The following is a 15620-nucleotide window of genomic DNA, read 5'->3' as shown; positions in this document are numbered from 1 at the left end:
AAATAAAATTTTGGTAGATTATTTTTGGCTCTAGTGGCAACCATTTTGGTATGGTTGTTAGCGACCATATACTAACACCACGTTCCTAATTTGAACCGGATCGGATGAATTTTGCTCCTCCAAGAGGCTCCGGATGTCAAATCTGGAGAACGTTTTATATGGGGGCTATATATAATTATGGACCGATATGGACCAATTCTGCCACGGTTGTTAAAGATCATATACTAACACCATGTTCCAAATTACAACCGGATTGGATGAAATTTGCTTCTCTTGGAGACTTCGCAAGCCAAATCTGGGGTTCGGTTTATATGGGGGCTATATATAATTATGAACCGATGTGGACCAATTTTTGCATGGTTGTTAGGGACCATATACCAATATCATGTACCAAATTTCAGGCGCATCGGATGAAATTTGCTTCTCTTTGAGGCTCCGCAACCCAAATCTGGGGATCGGTTTATATGGGCGCTATATATAATTATGGACCGATGTGAACCAATTTTTGCACGGTTGTTAGAGACCATATACCAATACCATGTACCAAATTTCAGCCGGATCGGATGCAATTTGCTTCTCTTTGAGGCTTCGCAAGCCAAATCTGGAGATCGGTTAATATGGGGTCTATATATAATTATGGACCGATGTGGACCAATTTTTGCATGGTTGTTAGAGACCATATACCAACATCATGTACCAAATTTCAGCCGGATCGGATGAAATTTGCTTCTCTTTGAGGCTCCGCAAGCCAAATCTGGGGATCGGTTTATATGGGGGCTATATATAATTATGGACCGATGTGGACCAATTTTTGCACGGTTGTTAGAGACCATATACCAACATCATGTACCAAATTTCAGCCGGATCGGATGAAATTTGCTTCTTTTAGAGGCTCCACAAGCCAAATCTGGGGATCGGTTAATATGGGGTCTATATATAATTATGGACCGATGTGGACCAATTTTTGCATGGTTGTTAGAGACCATATACCAACATCATGTACCAAATTTCAGCCGGATCGGATGAAATTTGCTTCTCTTTGAGGCTCCGCAAGCCAAATCTGGGGATCGGTTTATATGGGGGCTATATATAATTATGGACCGATGTGGACCAATTTTTGCACGGTTGTTAGAGACCATATACCAACATCATGTACCAAATTTCAGCCGGATCGGATGAAATTTGCTTCTTTTAGAGGCTCCACAAGCCAAATCTGGGGATCGGTTTATATGGGGGCTATATATAATTAAGGACCGATATGGATCAATTTTAGCACGGTTGTTAGAGACCATATACCAACACCATGTACCAAATTTCAGCCGGATCGGATGAAATTTGCTTCTCTTTTAGGCTCCGCAAGCCAAATCTGGGGATCGGTTTATATGGGGGCTATATATAATTATGAACCGATGTGGACCAATTTTTGCATGATTGTTAGAGACCATATACCAACACCATATACCAAATTTCAGCCGGATCGGATGAAATATGCTTCTGTTAGGGGCTCCACAATCCAAATCTGAGGGTCCCTTTATATGGGGGCTATACGTAAAAGTGGACCGATATGGCCCATTTTCAATACCATCCGACCTACATCGATAACAACTACTTGTGCCAAGTTTCAAGTCGATAGCTTGTTTCGTTCGGAAGTTAGCGTGATTTCAACAGAAGAACGGACGGACGGACGGACGGACATGCTTAGATCGACTCAGAATTTCACCACGACCCAGAATATATATACTTTATGGGGTCTTAGAGCAATATTTCGATGTGTTACAAACGGAATGACAAAGTTAATATACCCCCATCCTATGATGGAGGGTATAAAAAGATCGATCCAATACGTATATAATTCAGTTTGACAAAGTAGACATAAAATTTTGACAAAATTTTCTACAGAAATAAAATTTTAACAAAATTTTCTATAGAAATAAAAATTTTGACAAAATTTTCTATGGAAAGAAAATGTTGACAAACATTTCTACAGAACTAAAATTTTAACAAAATTTTCTATAGAAATAAACTTTTGACAAAATATTCTATAGAAATAAAATCTTGGTAGATTATTTTTGGCTCGAGTGGCAACCATGATTATGAACCGAATAAAATTTGAACAAAATTTTCTATAGAAATAAAATTTTGACAATGATGAAAATTTTATGATGAACCGAATAAAATGTTAACAAAATTTTCTCTAGAAATAAAATTTTGACAAAATTTTCTATAGAAATAAAATTTTTGACAAAATTTTCTATACAAATAAAATTTTGGTAGATTATTTTTGGCTCTAGTGGCAACCATTTTGGTATGGTTGTTAGCGACCATATACTAACACCACGTTCCTAATTTGAACCGGATCGGATGAATTTTGCTCCTCCAAGAGGCTCCGGATGTCAAATCTGGAGAACGTTTTGTATGGGGGCTATATATAATTATGGACCGATATGGACCAATTCTGCCACGGTTGTTAAAGATCATATACTAACACCATGTTCCAAATTACAACCGGATTGGATGAAATTTGCTTCTCTTGGAGACTTCGCAAGCCAAATCTGGGGATCGGTTTATATGGGGGCTATATATAATTATGAACCGATGTGTACCAATTTTTGCATGGTTGTTAGAGACCATATACCAATATCATGTACCAAATTTCAGGCGCATCGGATGAAATTTGCTTCTCTTTGAGGCTCCGCAACCCAAATCTGGGGATCGGTTTATATGGGCGCTATATATAATTATGGACCGATGTGAACCAATTTTTGCACGGTTGTTAGAGACCATATACCAATACCATGTACCAAATTTCAGCCGGATCGGATGCAATTTGCTTCTCTTTGAGGCTTCGCAAGCCAAATCTGTAGATCGGTTAATATGGGGTCTATATATAATTATGGACCGATGTGGACCAATTTTTGCATGGTTGTTAGAGACCATATACCAACATCATGTACCAAATTTCAGCCGGATCGGATGAAATTTGCTTCTCTTTGAGGCTCCGCAAGCCAAATCTGGGGATCGGTTTATATGGGGGCTATATATAATTATGGACCGATGTGGACCAATTTTTGCACGGTTGTTAGAGACCATATACCAACATCATGTACCAAATTTCAGCCGGATCGGATGAAATTTGCTTCTTTTAGAGGCTCCACAAGCAAAATCTGGGGATCGGTTTATATGGGGGCTATATATAATTAAGGACCGATATGGATCAATTTTAGCACGGTTGTTAGAGACCATATACCAACACCATGTACCAAATTTCAGCCGGATCGGATGAAATTTGCTTCTCTTTTAGGCTCCGCAAGCCAAATCTGGGGATCGGTTTATATGGGGGCTATATATAATTATGAACCGATGTGGACCAATTTTTGCATGATTGTTAGAGACCATATACCAACACCATATACCAAATTTCAGCCGGATCGGATGAAATATGCTTCTGTTAGAGGCTCCACAATCCAAATCTGAGGGTCCCTTTATATGGGGGCTATACGTAAAAGTGGACCGATATGGCCCATTTTCAATACCGTCCGACCTACATCGATAACAACTACTTGTGCCAAGTTTCAAGTCGATAGCTTGTTTCGTTCGGAAGTTAGCGTGATTTCAACAGACGGACGGACGGACGGACGGACGGACATGCTTAGATCGACTCAGAATTTCACCACGGCCCAGAATATATATACTTTATGGGGTCTTAGAGCAATATTTCGATGTGTTACAAACGGAATGACAAAGTCAATATACCCCCATCCTATGATGGAGGGTATAAAAAGATCGATCCAATACGTATATAATTCAGTTTGACAAAGTAGACATAAAATTTTGACAAAATTTTCTACAGAAATAAAATTTTAACAAAATTTTCTATAGAAATAAAAATTTTGACAAAATTTTCTATGGAAAGAAAATGTTGACAAACATTTCTACAGAACTAAAATTTTAACAAAATTTTCTATAGAAATAAACTTTTGACAAAATATTCTATAGAAATAAAATCTGGGTAGATTATTTTTGGCTCGAGTGGCAACCATGATTATGAACCGAATAAAATTTGAACAAAATTTTCTATAGAAATAAAATTTTGACAATGATGAAAATTTTATGATGAACCGAATAAAATGTTAACAAAATTTTCTCTAGAAATAAAATTTTGACAAAATTTTCTATAGAAATAAAATTTTTGACAAAATTTTCTATACAAATAAAATTTTGGTAGATTATTTTTGGCTCTAGTGGCAACCATTTTGGTATGGTTGTTAGCGACCATATACTAACACCACGTTCCTAATTTGAACCGGATCGGATGAATTTTGCTCCTCCAAGAGGCTCCGGATGTCAAATCTGGAGAACGTTTTATATGGGGGCTATATATAATTATGGACCAATATGGACCAATTCTGCCACGGTTGTTAAAGATCATATACTAACACCATGTTCCAAATTACAACCGGATTGGATGAAATTTGCTTCTCTTGGAGACTTCGCAAGCCAAATCTGGGGATCGGTTTATATGGGGGCTATATATAATTATGAACCGATGTGGACCAATTTTTGCATGGTTGTTAGGGACCATATACCAATATCATGTACCAAATTTCAGGCGCATCGGATGAAATTTGCTTCTCTTTGAGGCTCCGCAACCCAAATCTGGGGATCGGTTTATATGGGCGCTATATATAATTATGGACCGATGTGAACCAATTTTTGCACGGTTGTTAGAGACCATATACCAATACCATGTACCAAATTTCAGCCGGATCGGATGCAATTTGCTTCTCTTTGAGGCTTCGCAAGCCAAATCTGGAGATCGGTTAATATGGGGTCTATATATAATTATGGACCGATGTGGACCAATTTTTGCATGGTTGTTAGAGACCATATACCAACATCATGTACCAAATTTCAGCCGGATCGGATGAAATTTGCTTCTCTTTGAGGCTCCGCAAGCCAAATCTGGGGATCGGTTTATATGGGGGCTATATATAATTATGGACCGATGTGGACCAATTTTTGCACGGTTGTTAGAGACCATATACCAACACCATGTACCAAATTTCAGCCGGATCGGATGAAATTTGCTTCTCTTTTAGGCTCCGCAAGCCAAATCTGGGGATCGGTTTATATGGGGGCTATATATAATTATGAACCGATGTGGACCAATTTTTGCATGATTGTTAGAGACCATATACCAACACCATATACCAAATTTCAGCCGGATCGGATGAAATATGCTTCTGTTAGAGGCTCCACAATCCAAATCTGAGGGTCCCTTTATATGGGGGCTATACGTAAAAGTGGACCGATATGGCCCATTTTCAATACCATCCGACCTACATCGATAACAACTACTTGTGCCAAGTTTCAAGTCGATAGCTTGTTTCGTTCGGAAGTTAGCGTGATTTCAACAGACGGACGGACGGACGGACGGACATGCTTAGATCGACTCAGAATTTCACCACGACCCAGAATATATATACTTTATGGGGTCTTAGAGCAATATTTCGATGTGTTACAAACGGAATGACAAAGTTAATATACCCCCATCCTATGATGGAGGGTATAAAAAGATCGATCCAATACGTATATAATTCAGTTTGACAAAGTAGACATAAAATTTTGACAAAATTTTCTACAGAAATAAAATTTTAACAAAATTTTCTATAGAAATAAAATTTTCACAAAATTTTCTATAGAAATAAACTTTTGACAAAATTTTCTATAGAAATAAAATCTTGGTAGGTTATTTTTGGCTCGAGTGGCAACCATGATTATGAACCGAATAAAATTTGAACAAAATTTTCTATAGAAATAAAATTTTTATGCAATGCTTATCATAGTTTCGGCTATAGGTCGATTAAAAACATAGGAATGATGTTTTTATTTAAGTTTTATTTCCAATATTTCGGTTGACTTCGTCAAAACCGTTTTCAAGGATTTATCCTGGTGTACACAGCTTCACACTCTGTTTTACACAATTTTGATAAAATTTTCTATAGAAATAAAATTTTGACAATGATGAAATTTTATTATGAACCGAATAAAATTTTAACAAAATTTTCTCTAGAAATAAAATTTTGACAAAATTTTCTATAGAAATAAAATTTTGACAAAATTTTCTATAGAAATAAAATTTTAGTGGATTATTTTTGGCTCTAGTGGCAACCATGATTATGAACCGATATGGACCAATTTTTGTGTGATTGGACCCATTTTGGTATGGTTGTTAGCGACCATATACTAACACCACGTGCCTAATTTGAACCGGATCGGATGAATTTTGTTCCTCCAAGAGGCTCCGGAGGTCAAATCTGGAGAATGTTTTATATGGGGGCTATATATAATTATGGAGCGATATGGACCAATTCAGGCACGGTTGTTAAAGATCATATACTAACACCATGTTCCAAATTACAACCGGATTGGATGAAATTTGCTTCTCTTGGAGACTTCGCAAGCCAAATCTGGGGATCGGTTTATATGGGGGCTATATATAATTATGAACGGATGTAGACCAATTTTTGCATGATTGTTAGAGACCTTATACCAACACCATGTACCAAATTTCAGCCGGATCGGATGAAATTTACTTCTCTTTGAGGCTCCACAAGCCAAATCTGGAGATCGGTTTATATGGGGGCTATATATAATTAAGGACCGATATGGACCAATTTGTCCATGGTTGTTAGAGATCATATACCAACATCATGTACCAAATTTCAGCCGGATCGGATGAAATTTTCTTCTCTTTGAGGCTCCGCAAGCCAAATCTGGGGATCGGTTTATATGGGGGCTATAGATAATTATGGACCGATGTGAACCAATTTTTGCATGGTTGTTAGAGACCATATACCAACACCATGTACCAAATTTCAGCCGGATCGGATGAAATTTGCTTCTCTTTTAGGCTCCGCAAGCCAAATCTGGGGATCGGTTTATATTGGGGCTATATATAATTATGGACCGATGTGGACCAATTTTTGCATGGTTGTTAGAGACTATATAGCAACACCATATACTAAATTTCAGCCGGATCGGATGAAATATGCTTCTGTTAGAGGCTCCACAAGCCAAATCTGAGGGTCCCTTTATATGGGGGCTATACGTAAAAGTGGACCGATATGGCCCATTTTCAATACCATCCGACCTACATCGATAACAACTACTTGTGCCAAGTTTCAACTCGATAGCTTGTTTCGTTCGGAAGTTAGCGTGATTTCAACAGACGGACGGACGGACGGACGGACATGCTTAGATCGACTCAGAATTTCACCACGACCCAGAATATATATACTTTATGGGGTCTTAGAGCAATATTTCGATGTGTTACAAACGGAATGACAAAGTTAATATACCCCCATCCTATGATGGAGGGTATAAAAATGATTGGTAATTTGAATTCATGTATACTATTTGAAACAAGCAAACATAAGAAAAAACAATAAATCATGGTGATTTAACATGCCGGGCCCCATTGAAACCCTTGGTTTCAATCAATTGGTAATTTCGCCAACTTTGCCACTGGACGTCTGAGTAGATTAGTTGGAGTTCGCACATCTGCAACTCTAGCATAACCATCATCACCTGAGACAATGTTTGTTACACGTCCAATTGTCCATTTCAACGGTGGGACATTATCTTCATGGATGTTGACCATATCATTAACCTTAAGATCTTGCTGCGGGGTTTGCCATTTATAACGATGTTGAAGTTGAGCCAAATATTCTTTATGCCATCTGCGCTAGAAGTGCGACTTCACTGCAGAAATTTTTTGCCATGATTGCAAATGAGAGACATCTGGGTCAAAATTTTTCCTCTCTGGTAAACTGAGTAAAGGGCAACCAATTAAAAAATGGCCCGGTGTAAGGGCTTGAAGATCATTCGGGTCAGTTGAAGCTGGAGAAATTTTGCGAGAATTCATAACGGCCTCTATTTCCACTAAGGCTGTGGATAATTCTTCAAATGTGAGTCGTGCATTTGGAAGAGTGCGAAACAAGTGACCCTTAGATTTGACCGCCGCCTCCCATAACCCGCCAAAATGAGGTGCTCTTGGAGGGATAAATATAAATTGAATATGTTTCGAGCCAGAAAATGATTCAATTTTGGATTTTGTTTCTTCTAAGTGGAATTGTTTGTGGAATTCCTTTAATTTTGACTCAGCGCCAATAAAGTTTGTAGCATTATCGCAATATATTTTGGATGGGAGACCTCTTCGACCAATAAACCGCTTGAGAGCTGCTATGAAAGCATCACTTGAAAGGTCGGAAACGGTTTCGAGGTGGACTGCTTTTGTCGCAAAACAGACAAAAACAGCTATATACGATTTGTACGGCGTTTTTCCTCTAATTCTGAGATACGTTGCAATCGGACCAGCAAAGTCAACACCAACAACCTGGAATGGGCGAGAGCCAGATACACGATCCTTTGGCAAATTTCCCATCACCTGAGTCAAAAGCTTTGGCTTATATTTAGTGCAATGTATACAGCTATAAACCACTTGTCTTGCTAACGAGCGACAATTGATGATCCAGAATTGTTGTTGTATTAACGACACCAGAGCTCTAGGGCCAGCGTGGTAATTTGATTGGTGAAAATGGTTTATCATAACTTTAACAAATGGGTCAGATTTAGGCAGGAGGAATGGAAACTTCATATCTTCGGGTAAATCGGAATTTAGAAGTCGACCTCCAACACGAATTAATTCAACCCCATCAACTTCTTGTATGAAGAGAGCCAAAGATGATAAATGGTTGGGTAAAGTCCCAGATTTGTTTAATTTCATTCGAAAAATAATGCTGTTGAATCGCCCAAATAATCCGGTGAAGTGAATGACTCAGTTCATCAGGAGATATTGTGAGGCAGTTGCTAAGTTTTTTCGACTGAAAACGGAGCATATATGAGAAAATTCTGAGGCATTTCAAATAGTTGCTAAATTTGTGAATCGCTTTTAGTATATATGGCACATCTTCCCCTTGGACGAGTAAAATTGTTTTCCTTTTTTCTATTGTCATTTCTTCTTTGCTGACATTCGGACCATCGAACGGTGGCCATTCAGATTCGGAAGATCGTAGAAATGAAGGGCCATAAAACCAATTAGAATTCTCGAGTTCGGTAACTGAACAACCTCGTGACACTAAGTCAGCAGGATTCTGGTCCGTAGGTATATATCGCCAATATATATCATTTGTCAAATTTTGGATTTCAGAAACTCTATTACCGACAAAAGTCGATAAAGTTGATGAATGAGTTCTGATCCAATGTAATGCAATTTGCGAGTCAGACCAAAAATGTATTTTTGAAATCGAATAATTGAAATGATTTTTCAGTTGATTCCAAAAAATTGCAAGTAAATGTGATGCACATAGTTCTAACCGGGGCAAAGATCTTGTTTTTAGTGGGGCAACTCTAGATTTTGAAGCTACCAGATTTGTGACAATATTGCCGAATGAATCGATGCAACGGAAATAGAGACAACAACCATAAGCTTTAATAGAAGCATCTCCAAATCCATGTACTTGTAGATCAATCAAATTGGTTAAACGAATGAATCGAGAAATTTTTAATTGGGGCAGATTATGGTAATCAGCCAAAATATTAGTCCAAGCTGTATCAATTTCTTGAGGCACAGATTCATCCCAATCGCATTTTAAAATCCAAAGTGTTTGTAGCAAAATTTTTGATTTAATGATTAGAGGGCTGATTAACCCCATTGGGTCAAAAAGCGTAGATGTAAGAGACAGAATTGTTCTTTTCGTATTATGTGAATACGATTTTAATGGGCGAAATTCAAAGTGGAAAGTATCATCAGAGGTGTACCACGATATTCCTAATGTGCTAGTAGAGTCATCGTCAATTCGAACCTCTTTTATACCAGCATCAGTTAAGCTTAGATTGAGACAGTTACTATGCCATTTGGAGAGAGAGAAATTTGAATGAGTCAATATTTCTGTTACCTCCTCCTTGATGAGTTGCAATGTATGCAAATCATCAGCGCCAGTAATCATATCATCAACATAGAAATCTTTTGTGACAACAGCCTTGCCACATTCGTGAGAATTGGAAATTGTTCTGCGGCATAATGAAGACTTCGTATTGCTAAATATGGGGCAGATGCAGTTCCATATGTGACAGTATTCAGGGTATATGTTTTAATCGGATTGGTAGAATTATCACGCCATAACATCAGTTGCAAATGTCGATCATCAGGATGGACCAATACCTGCCGATACATTTTTTCAATATCGGCTGTAAGGCCATACCTATGACATCTGAAGCGCAATAAAGTTATGAGTAACTGATTTTGAATTGTGGGACCAACCATCATGATATCGTTAAGAGACAATTGAGATGAGGATTTGCATGATGCGTCAAAAACCACACGAAGTTTGGTCGAGACTCTTTGAGGTCGTAAAACACAATGATGGGGAATGTAATAGTTTGGAGAAGAAATCGATTTTTCTTCTATTGGAGACATATGTCCTAGCTCTTCATATTCTTTCATAAACTTTGAGTACTGTTCCTTCAATTCAGAATTTTTATTTAATTTTGGTTCAATAGAAAGAAAACGACGAAGAGCTATGTCTCTTGAATCACCAAAAACCATTGGGTCTTCCTTAAGAGGCAATCTCACAACGATTCTTCTATCATTTTGGACCGATACATTTTTAATGAAATGATTTTCGAATTCCTGTTGTTCCAATGAAAATGGTTGGCGTTTGCCTTCAACAGATTCTAATTTCCATAGCATTTCGACATTATTACTGATTTTTGAAAATATATCTTCTGAGACAACATAACTTGTTTTTGAGGGTCGATTCAAATGATTACTTGTATATTTTCCGGAAACAATCCACCCTAAAAGTGTCTTCTGTAAAGTCGGTAGATTTTCCCCAAGACGAATTTGTCCCACAGAAAGAAGTGAGAAAAATGACTCGGCACCTAGTAACATATCGATACCACGCCTACGATGGAATTCAGGGTCAGCTAATTCAATGTTGTTGGGTAGATTGAAATCCGTTATCGATAAATTCTCATCAGGATGATAGCCAGTTATCTTTGGGGAAATTAAGAAATCGAGGGACAATTCGAAATTATTTAATCGAGATCGGACAGTACTTTGTGTTTTGTATGAAACTTTTATACCAGAAGCACCAATTCCCAAAATATCTATAGGATTTTTCGATTTCCGTAAATTGAGTGAATTTGAGAAAGATTCCGTTATGAAATTTACTTGAGAGCAAGAATCAAGAAGTGCTCTCCCCATTCTAAAATTCCCTTCAGAATCTCGAATTAAAACCAAAGCAGTCGCTAAAATAACATTACTTATTTGTGAGTCAGAATTTTGTCGAAATGTACCGTGAGTTGAGGCAGATGACGTAGTCGGAGTTTCTTCTTGCTCCTCTTGCTTATGTAAAAGCGAGTGATGTTTTTGTTTACAAAATCTGCATGAATATCGCGATGGACACTGCATATACATGTGTCCCTTTGACAGACAGTTGAGACAAAGTTTTTGTTGTTTTGCTTGCTCCATTCGTTGATTTGGGGTCAAAACAATGAATCGTTGACAAGTTGTTATAAAATGACCAGATTTTGAGCAATGATTGCAAATTATTTCTTGAGTCATATTTTTCGCCAGCAATGAGTGTTGCTTCGATGGTTGATTATTATGTGAATAATTCGATGAGGTAGATGGGTTTTGTTGTTTAGATGTTCTTCGGCACTGTGCATCGAGTTGTTGACAACGTCTGTCCAACATAGAGCAGCAATCAGTCCACGAAGGTAATTTCGAGTAATCAATAAACTCATCCCATTTCTGTTTTGTTTCAGGGTCAACTTTGCTCATTGCCAAATGAATTATGAATGCGTCACAAATTTGTTCATATGAGCCAAGTGATTTCAGAGAACTATAAAGGGCTGATATAGTGTCTACAATATTTCTTAATTGCTTTGGGACAGGTTTACTTGATTTAGAAATTTCAAACATTGATGTTACGTTTTCCAAAAAGATCAGTGTGTCATTATCGTACCTCTCTTTGAGTCTGTCGAGGGCACTCTGATAGTTTTCATCTGTGACTTGAAACGCTTTAATTGTTGATAAGGCCTCACCACTAAGACACGAAAGTAAATGGTTGAATTTTTCCGTCACTGGAATATTTGGGTCTTTATGGACTAAATTGTTGAAAGTATTTATAAAATTTTTGTATTCTAAATACTTTCCATCAAACTTGGGAAGTTTCAAGTTAGGAAGACGACTTGATGAGTGTTGAGGGACAGAAAAAGATTGTTCAGTAACACTATGCCGTCTGCCACTACCAATCAGATCTAAAATTTTGGTCTTAATAGTGATGTAAAGTTCGTCTATATCAGCCCTACCATCGTCTAGAGGAGACAGCCTTTCAATTTGGTTCTGATAATACGAAGCCTGTTTGTAGTATGACTCAATAATGCCCAATCGACATTCTAATTCAGTATGAGACAATGTATTTTTCCCTTCAACAACATTTTTGATCCGGGTCATACTACCTTTCGATGAGGCACGACGCTGTTTTAATTCTTCAAGCGATGGGCTTGGCTGTGTAATCTCTTCACTGTTTGGCATTGTATATTTTTTGGTTCAAAATTATTTATACAAAAACTCCGCAAATTTACTTCCCAATAAATTTAAATTTTGAGACAGAATCAATATAATATGGTTGATAATTTGAATGTTGTTGTAAAAAATTCACCGAGGCAATTTATTTCCTATGTGAGGATTGCAATGTATGCGATGTGATTGCCCTTTGAAATTCCAACAACAATCCAATATGTGGAAAATCAAATTAAGAAAATGGTGGAAATTCGATGTGGGCCAATAACATAAATGATTTTATTCGCGGCACAAAATATTACAGAATGCAATTTAAAAATGGCGTAAAATTTCCAGGGGCAAAAACAAATGTATTCCAATAACGTTGTCAGTGATTATGTAACCGCACGAATTATACAAATGGGTTTTCGTGGTACTGAGACACTCGCTACTGAATTTTATTAAATTCAGAATATTAAAAAATGTTACAATGCCACTGAATATTAGTCCTGTCACGGTCGCCAATGTTTAAGGACTGCCTGTTTTGACAGCCCTGGAATTTGTCCAATGTGTAATGGGACAAATTCCTTACCCAATGGTTCGGTTTGGGTATGCAAATTGTATTGAAATATAAAATAAAACGTTACCTTGTATTTGGGCCAACTTACAACTTACAAGCTTCCACAGTTTCAGGCAACAAACAAATGGTAGCAGTAGAGCCAGCTTCCACTTTTATCAAAAATTTAATTTTATTATGGAACACTTTGGTAAGATGCTTCACTTTATGTTTCGAATATTTAAGTTTGTATATTTTCCTTTACTTTAGGAAACTCAATGTTTGACCCACAGGTATGGTACTTTCTATTTAGTTTATTTCTCTACGCAAGAGTTTTTTTTATAACACAATTGACTCAAACACCTTTTCCCATTAATTAAATGTCTCTATGAAAGAGTTATTCGAACACACTTTCTCATTACTTAGAATGTCTCTATAAAAATCACTATTGGCCCACTGTAGTAAGAACACGATCGTTTCACTTCTACAACCCTTTAATAATAATTTATTATTTGCCAAACTTCAAACTTCTAATAATACAAAAAGAAGAGACAGTTATAATATATGTACATATGTATGTATGTCAGCTTGTGTTTACATTATGTATATGTTGATCGTTGCCCCAAAGTGTTGCAACAACAAAAACGAAAATATTGTAAGTAGAGAATCAAGAATGACATTTACGATATTGGTAGTAGGGATGCCAGTATGAGATACAAAAAATAGAGATTCAATATCAAGACTTGAATTCAAAGTAATTTCAAACAATTTTTATGTTGAATTAAAATAAAAAAATGATTTGTAATTTGAATTCATGTATACTATTTGAAACAAGCAAACATAAGAAAAAACAATAAATCATGGTGATTTAACAGGTGATAAAAGTGTATACTTTTCGAAGCAATTCAAAAAACTCTAACAAAAGAAAAACGTTTTCGGTACACATTTTCCAAACGTTTTTTTTTCTTTGCGTGTATAGTTAAGTGATTCGACTTAAAAATGGCTATCTTAACACTAAACAAATATAGACGGCCGTAAGTTCGGCCACGCCGAATTTTGTGTACTCTCCATGGATTGCGTAGAAACTTCTACTAAAGACTGTCACCCACAATCGAATTACTTGGGTTGTGGTAATATTTGCCGATGGCAATGTATCTTAAAACTCCTTAACATCGTCTTATAAATTAACAGGTTGGCTTATAAATCCCCGGTCTAACAAAGAAAAACACATTTTTATACCCTTCACCACTACTGTGGTACAGGGTATAATAAGTTTGTGCATTTGTATGTAACGCCAAGAAGGAAAAGTCTGAGACCCATCGTTTAGTATACCGATCGTCTTAGAATTAAATTCTGAGCCGATTTAGCGATGTCCGTCTGTCTGTCTGTCTGTCCGTCTGTCTGTCTGTCTGTTGATGTATTTTTGTGTGCAAAATACAGCTCGCAGTTTTAGTCCGATTGTCCTAAAATTTGGTATAGAGTCCTGTTTCGGCTCAAAGATGATCCCTATTGATTTTGGAAAAAATCGGTTCAGATTTAGATATAGCTGCCATATATATTTTTCACCGATCTGGTCATAATTGGCGTGTATATCAACCGATCTTCCTCAAATTCCGTACATCCGAATATTTTATGAGTCTCGAAAAACTTGCAAAATATCAGCCAAATCGGTTCAGATTTAGATATAGCTCCCATATATAGCTTTCGCCCGATTTACACTCAAATGACCACAGAGGCCAATATTTTGCTCCGCTTTAGTTGAAATTTTGCACAGGGAGTATAATTAGCATTGTAGCTATGCGCGCCAAATTTGGTTGAAATCGGATCAGATTTAGATATAGCTCCCATATATAGCTTTCGCCCGATTTACATGCATATGACCACAGAGGCCAATTTTTAACTCCGATTTAGTTGAAATTTTGCACATTGAGTAGAATTAGCATTGTAGCTATACGTGCCAAATTTGGTTGAAATCGGATCAGATTTGGATATACCTCCCATATATAGCTTTCGCCCGATTTACACTCATATGACCACAGAGGCCAATTTTTAACTCCGATTTAGTTGAAATTTTGCACTGGGAGTAGAATTAGCATTGTAGCTATGCGTGCCAAATTTGGTTGAAATCGGTTCAGATTTAGATATATCTCCCATATATAGCTTTCGCCCGATTTACACTCATATGACCACAGAGGCCAATTTTTAACTCCGATTTAGTTGAAATTTTGCACAGGGAATAGAATTAGCATTGTAGCTATGCGTGCCGAATTTGGTTGACATCGGTTCAGATTTAGATTTAGCTCCCATATGTATGTTTTTCTGATTTCGACCAACATTTTCCTTGTAAAATCGCCACTGCTTAGTCTAAAAGTTGTAAAAATGACTCTAATTTTCCTAAACTTCTAATAAACTTTTGCGAAGTTTCCTTAAAATTGCTTCAGATTTTAATGTTTCCCATATTTATACCCTTAACCACTACTGTGGTACAGGGTA

The 15620-nt window shown here is 37.0% G+C and overlaps 2 protein-coding genes across 2 annotated transcripts; both read right to left on the bottom strand.

Moving 5' to 3' along the window:
• Positions 1–7495: 7495 nt before the first annotated feature.
• Positions 7496–10010, bottom strand: LOC142235637 (uncharacterized). The gene is made up of 3 exons (XM_075306900.1): positions 9224–10010; positions 7802–8721; positions 7496–7747 (listed from the first exon to the last, which is right to left on the bottom strand). The coding sequence occupies exons 1-3, from the start codon at positions 10008–10010 to the stop codon at positions 7496–7498; spliced, it is 1959 nt and encodes a 652-aa protein (XP_075163015.1).
• Positions 10007–12604, bottom strand: LOC142235636 (uncharacterized). The gene has a single exon (XM_075306899.1). The coding sequence runs from the start codon at positions 12602–12604 to the stop codon at positions 10007–10009; it is 2598 nt and encodes an 865-aa protein (XP_075163014.1).
• Positions 12605–15620: the final 3016 nt, after the last annotated feature.

Source organism: Haematobia irritans, chromosome 4 (assembly GCF_050003625.1).
Source record: "Haematobia irritans isolate KBUSLIRL chromosome 4, ASM5000362v1, whole genome shotgun sequence".
Classification (NCBI taxonomy): domain Eukaryota; kingdom Metazoa; phylum Arthropoda; class Insecta; order Diptera; family Muscidae; genus Haematobia; species Haematobia irritans.
Note: the sequence above shows the minus strand (reverse complement) of the source record. Positions and strands in the feature narration are given on the sequence as shown.

Excerpts from the sequence above, each read along its gene's own strand:
- LOC142235637 (XM_075306900.1), bottom strand. The coding sequence starts at position 10,010 with ATGATTACTGGCGCTGATGATTTGCATACATTGCAACTCATCAAGGAG. Across the intron at positions 8,722-9,223 it reads AACTTTATCGACTTTTGTCG|TTGATGGGGTTGAATTAATT; the intron begins GTAATAGAGTTT and ends TCATACAAGAAG. Across the intron at positions 7,748-7,801 it reads GGAAAAATTTTGACCCAGAT|CGCAGATGGCATAAAGAATA; the intron begins GTCTCTCATTTG and ends TCGCACTTCTAG.
- LOC142235636 (XM_075306899.1), bottom strand. The coding sequence starts at position 12,604 with ATGCCAAACAGTGAAGAGATTACACAGCCAAGCCCATCGCTTGAAGAA.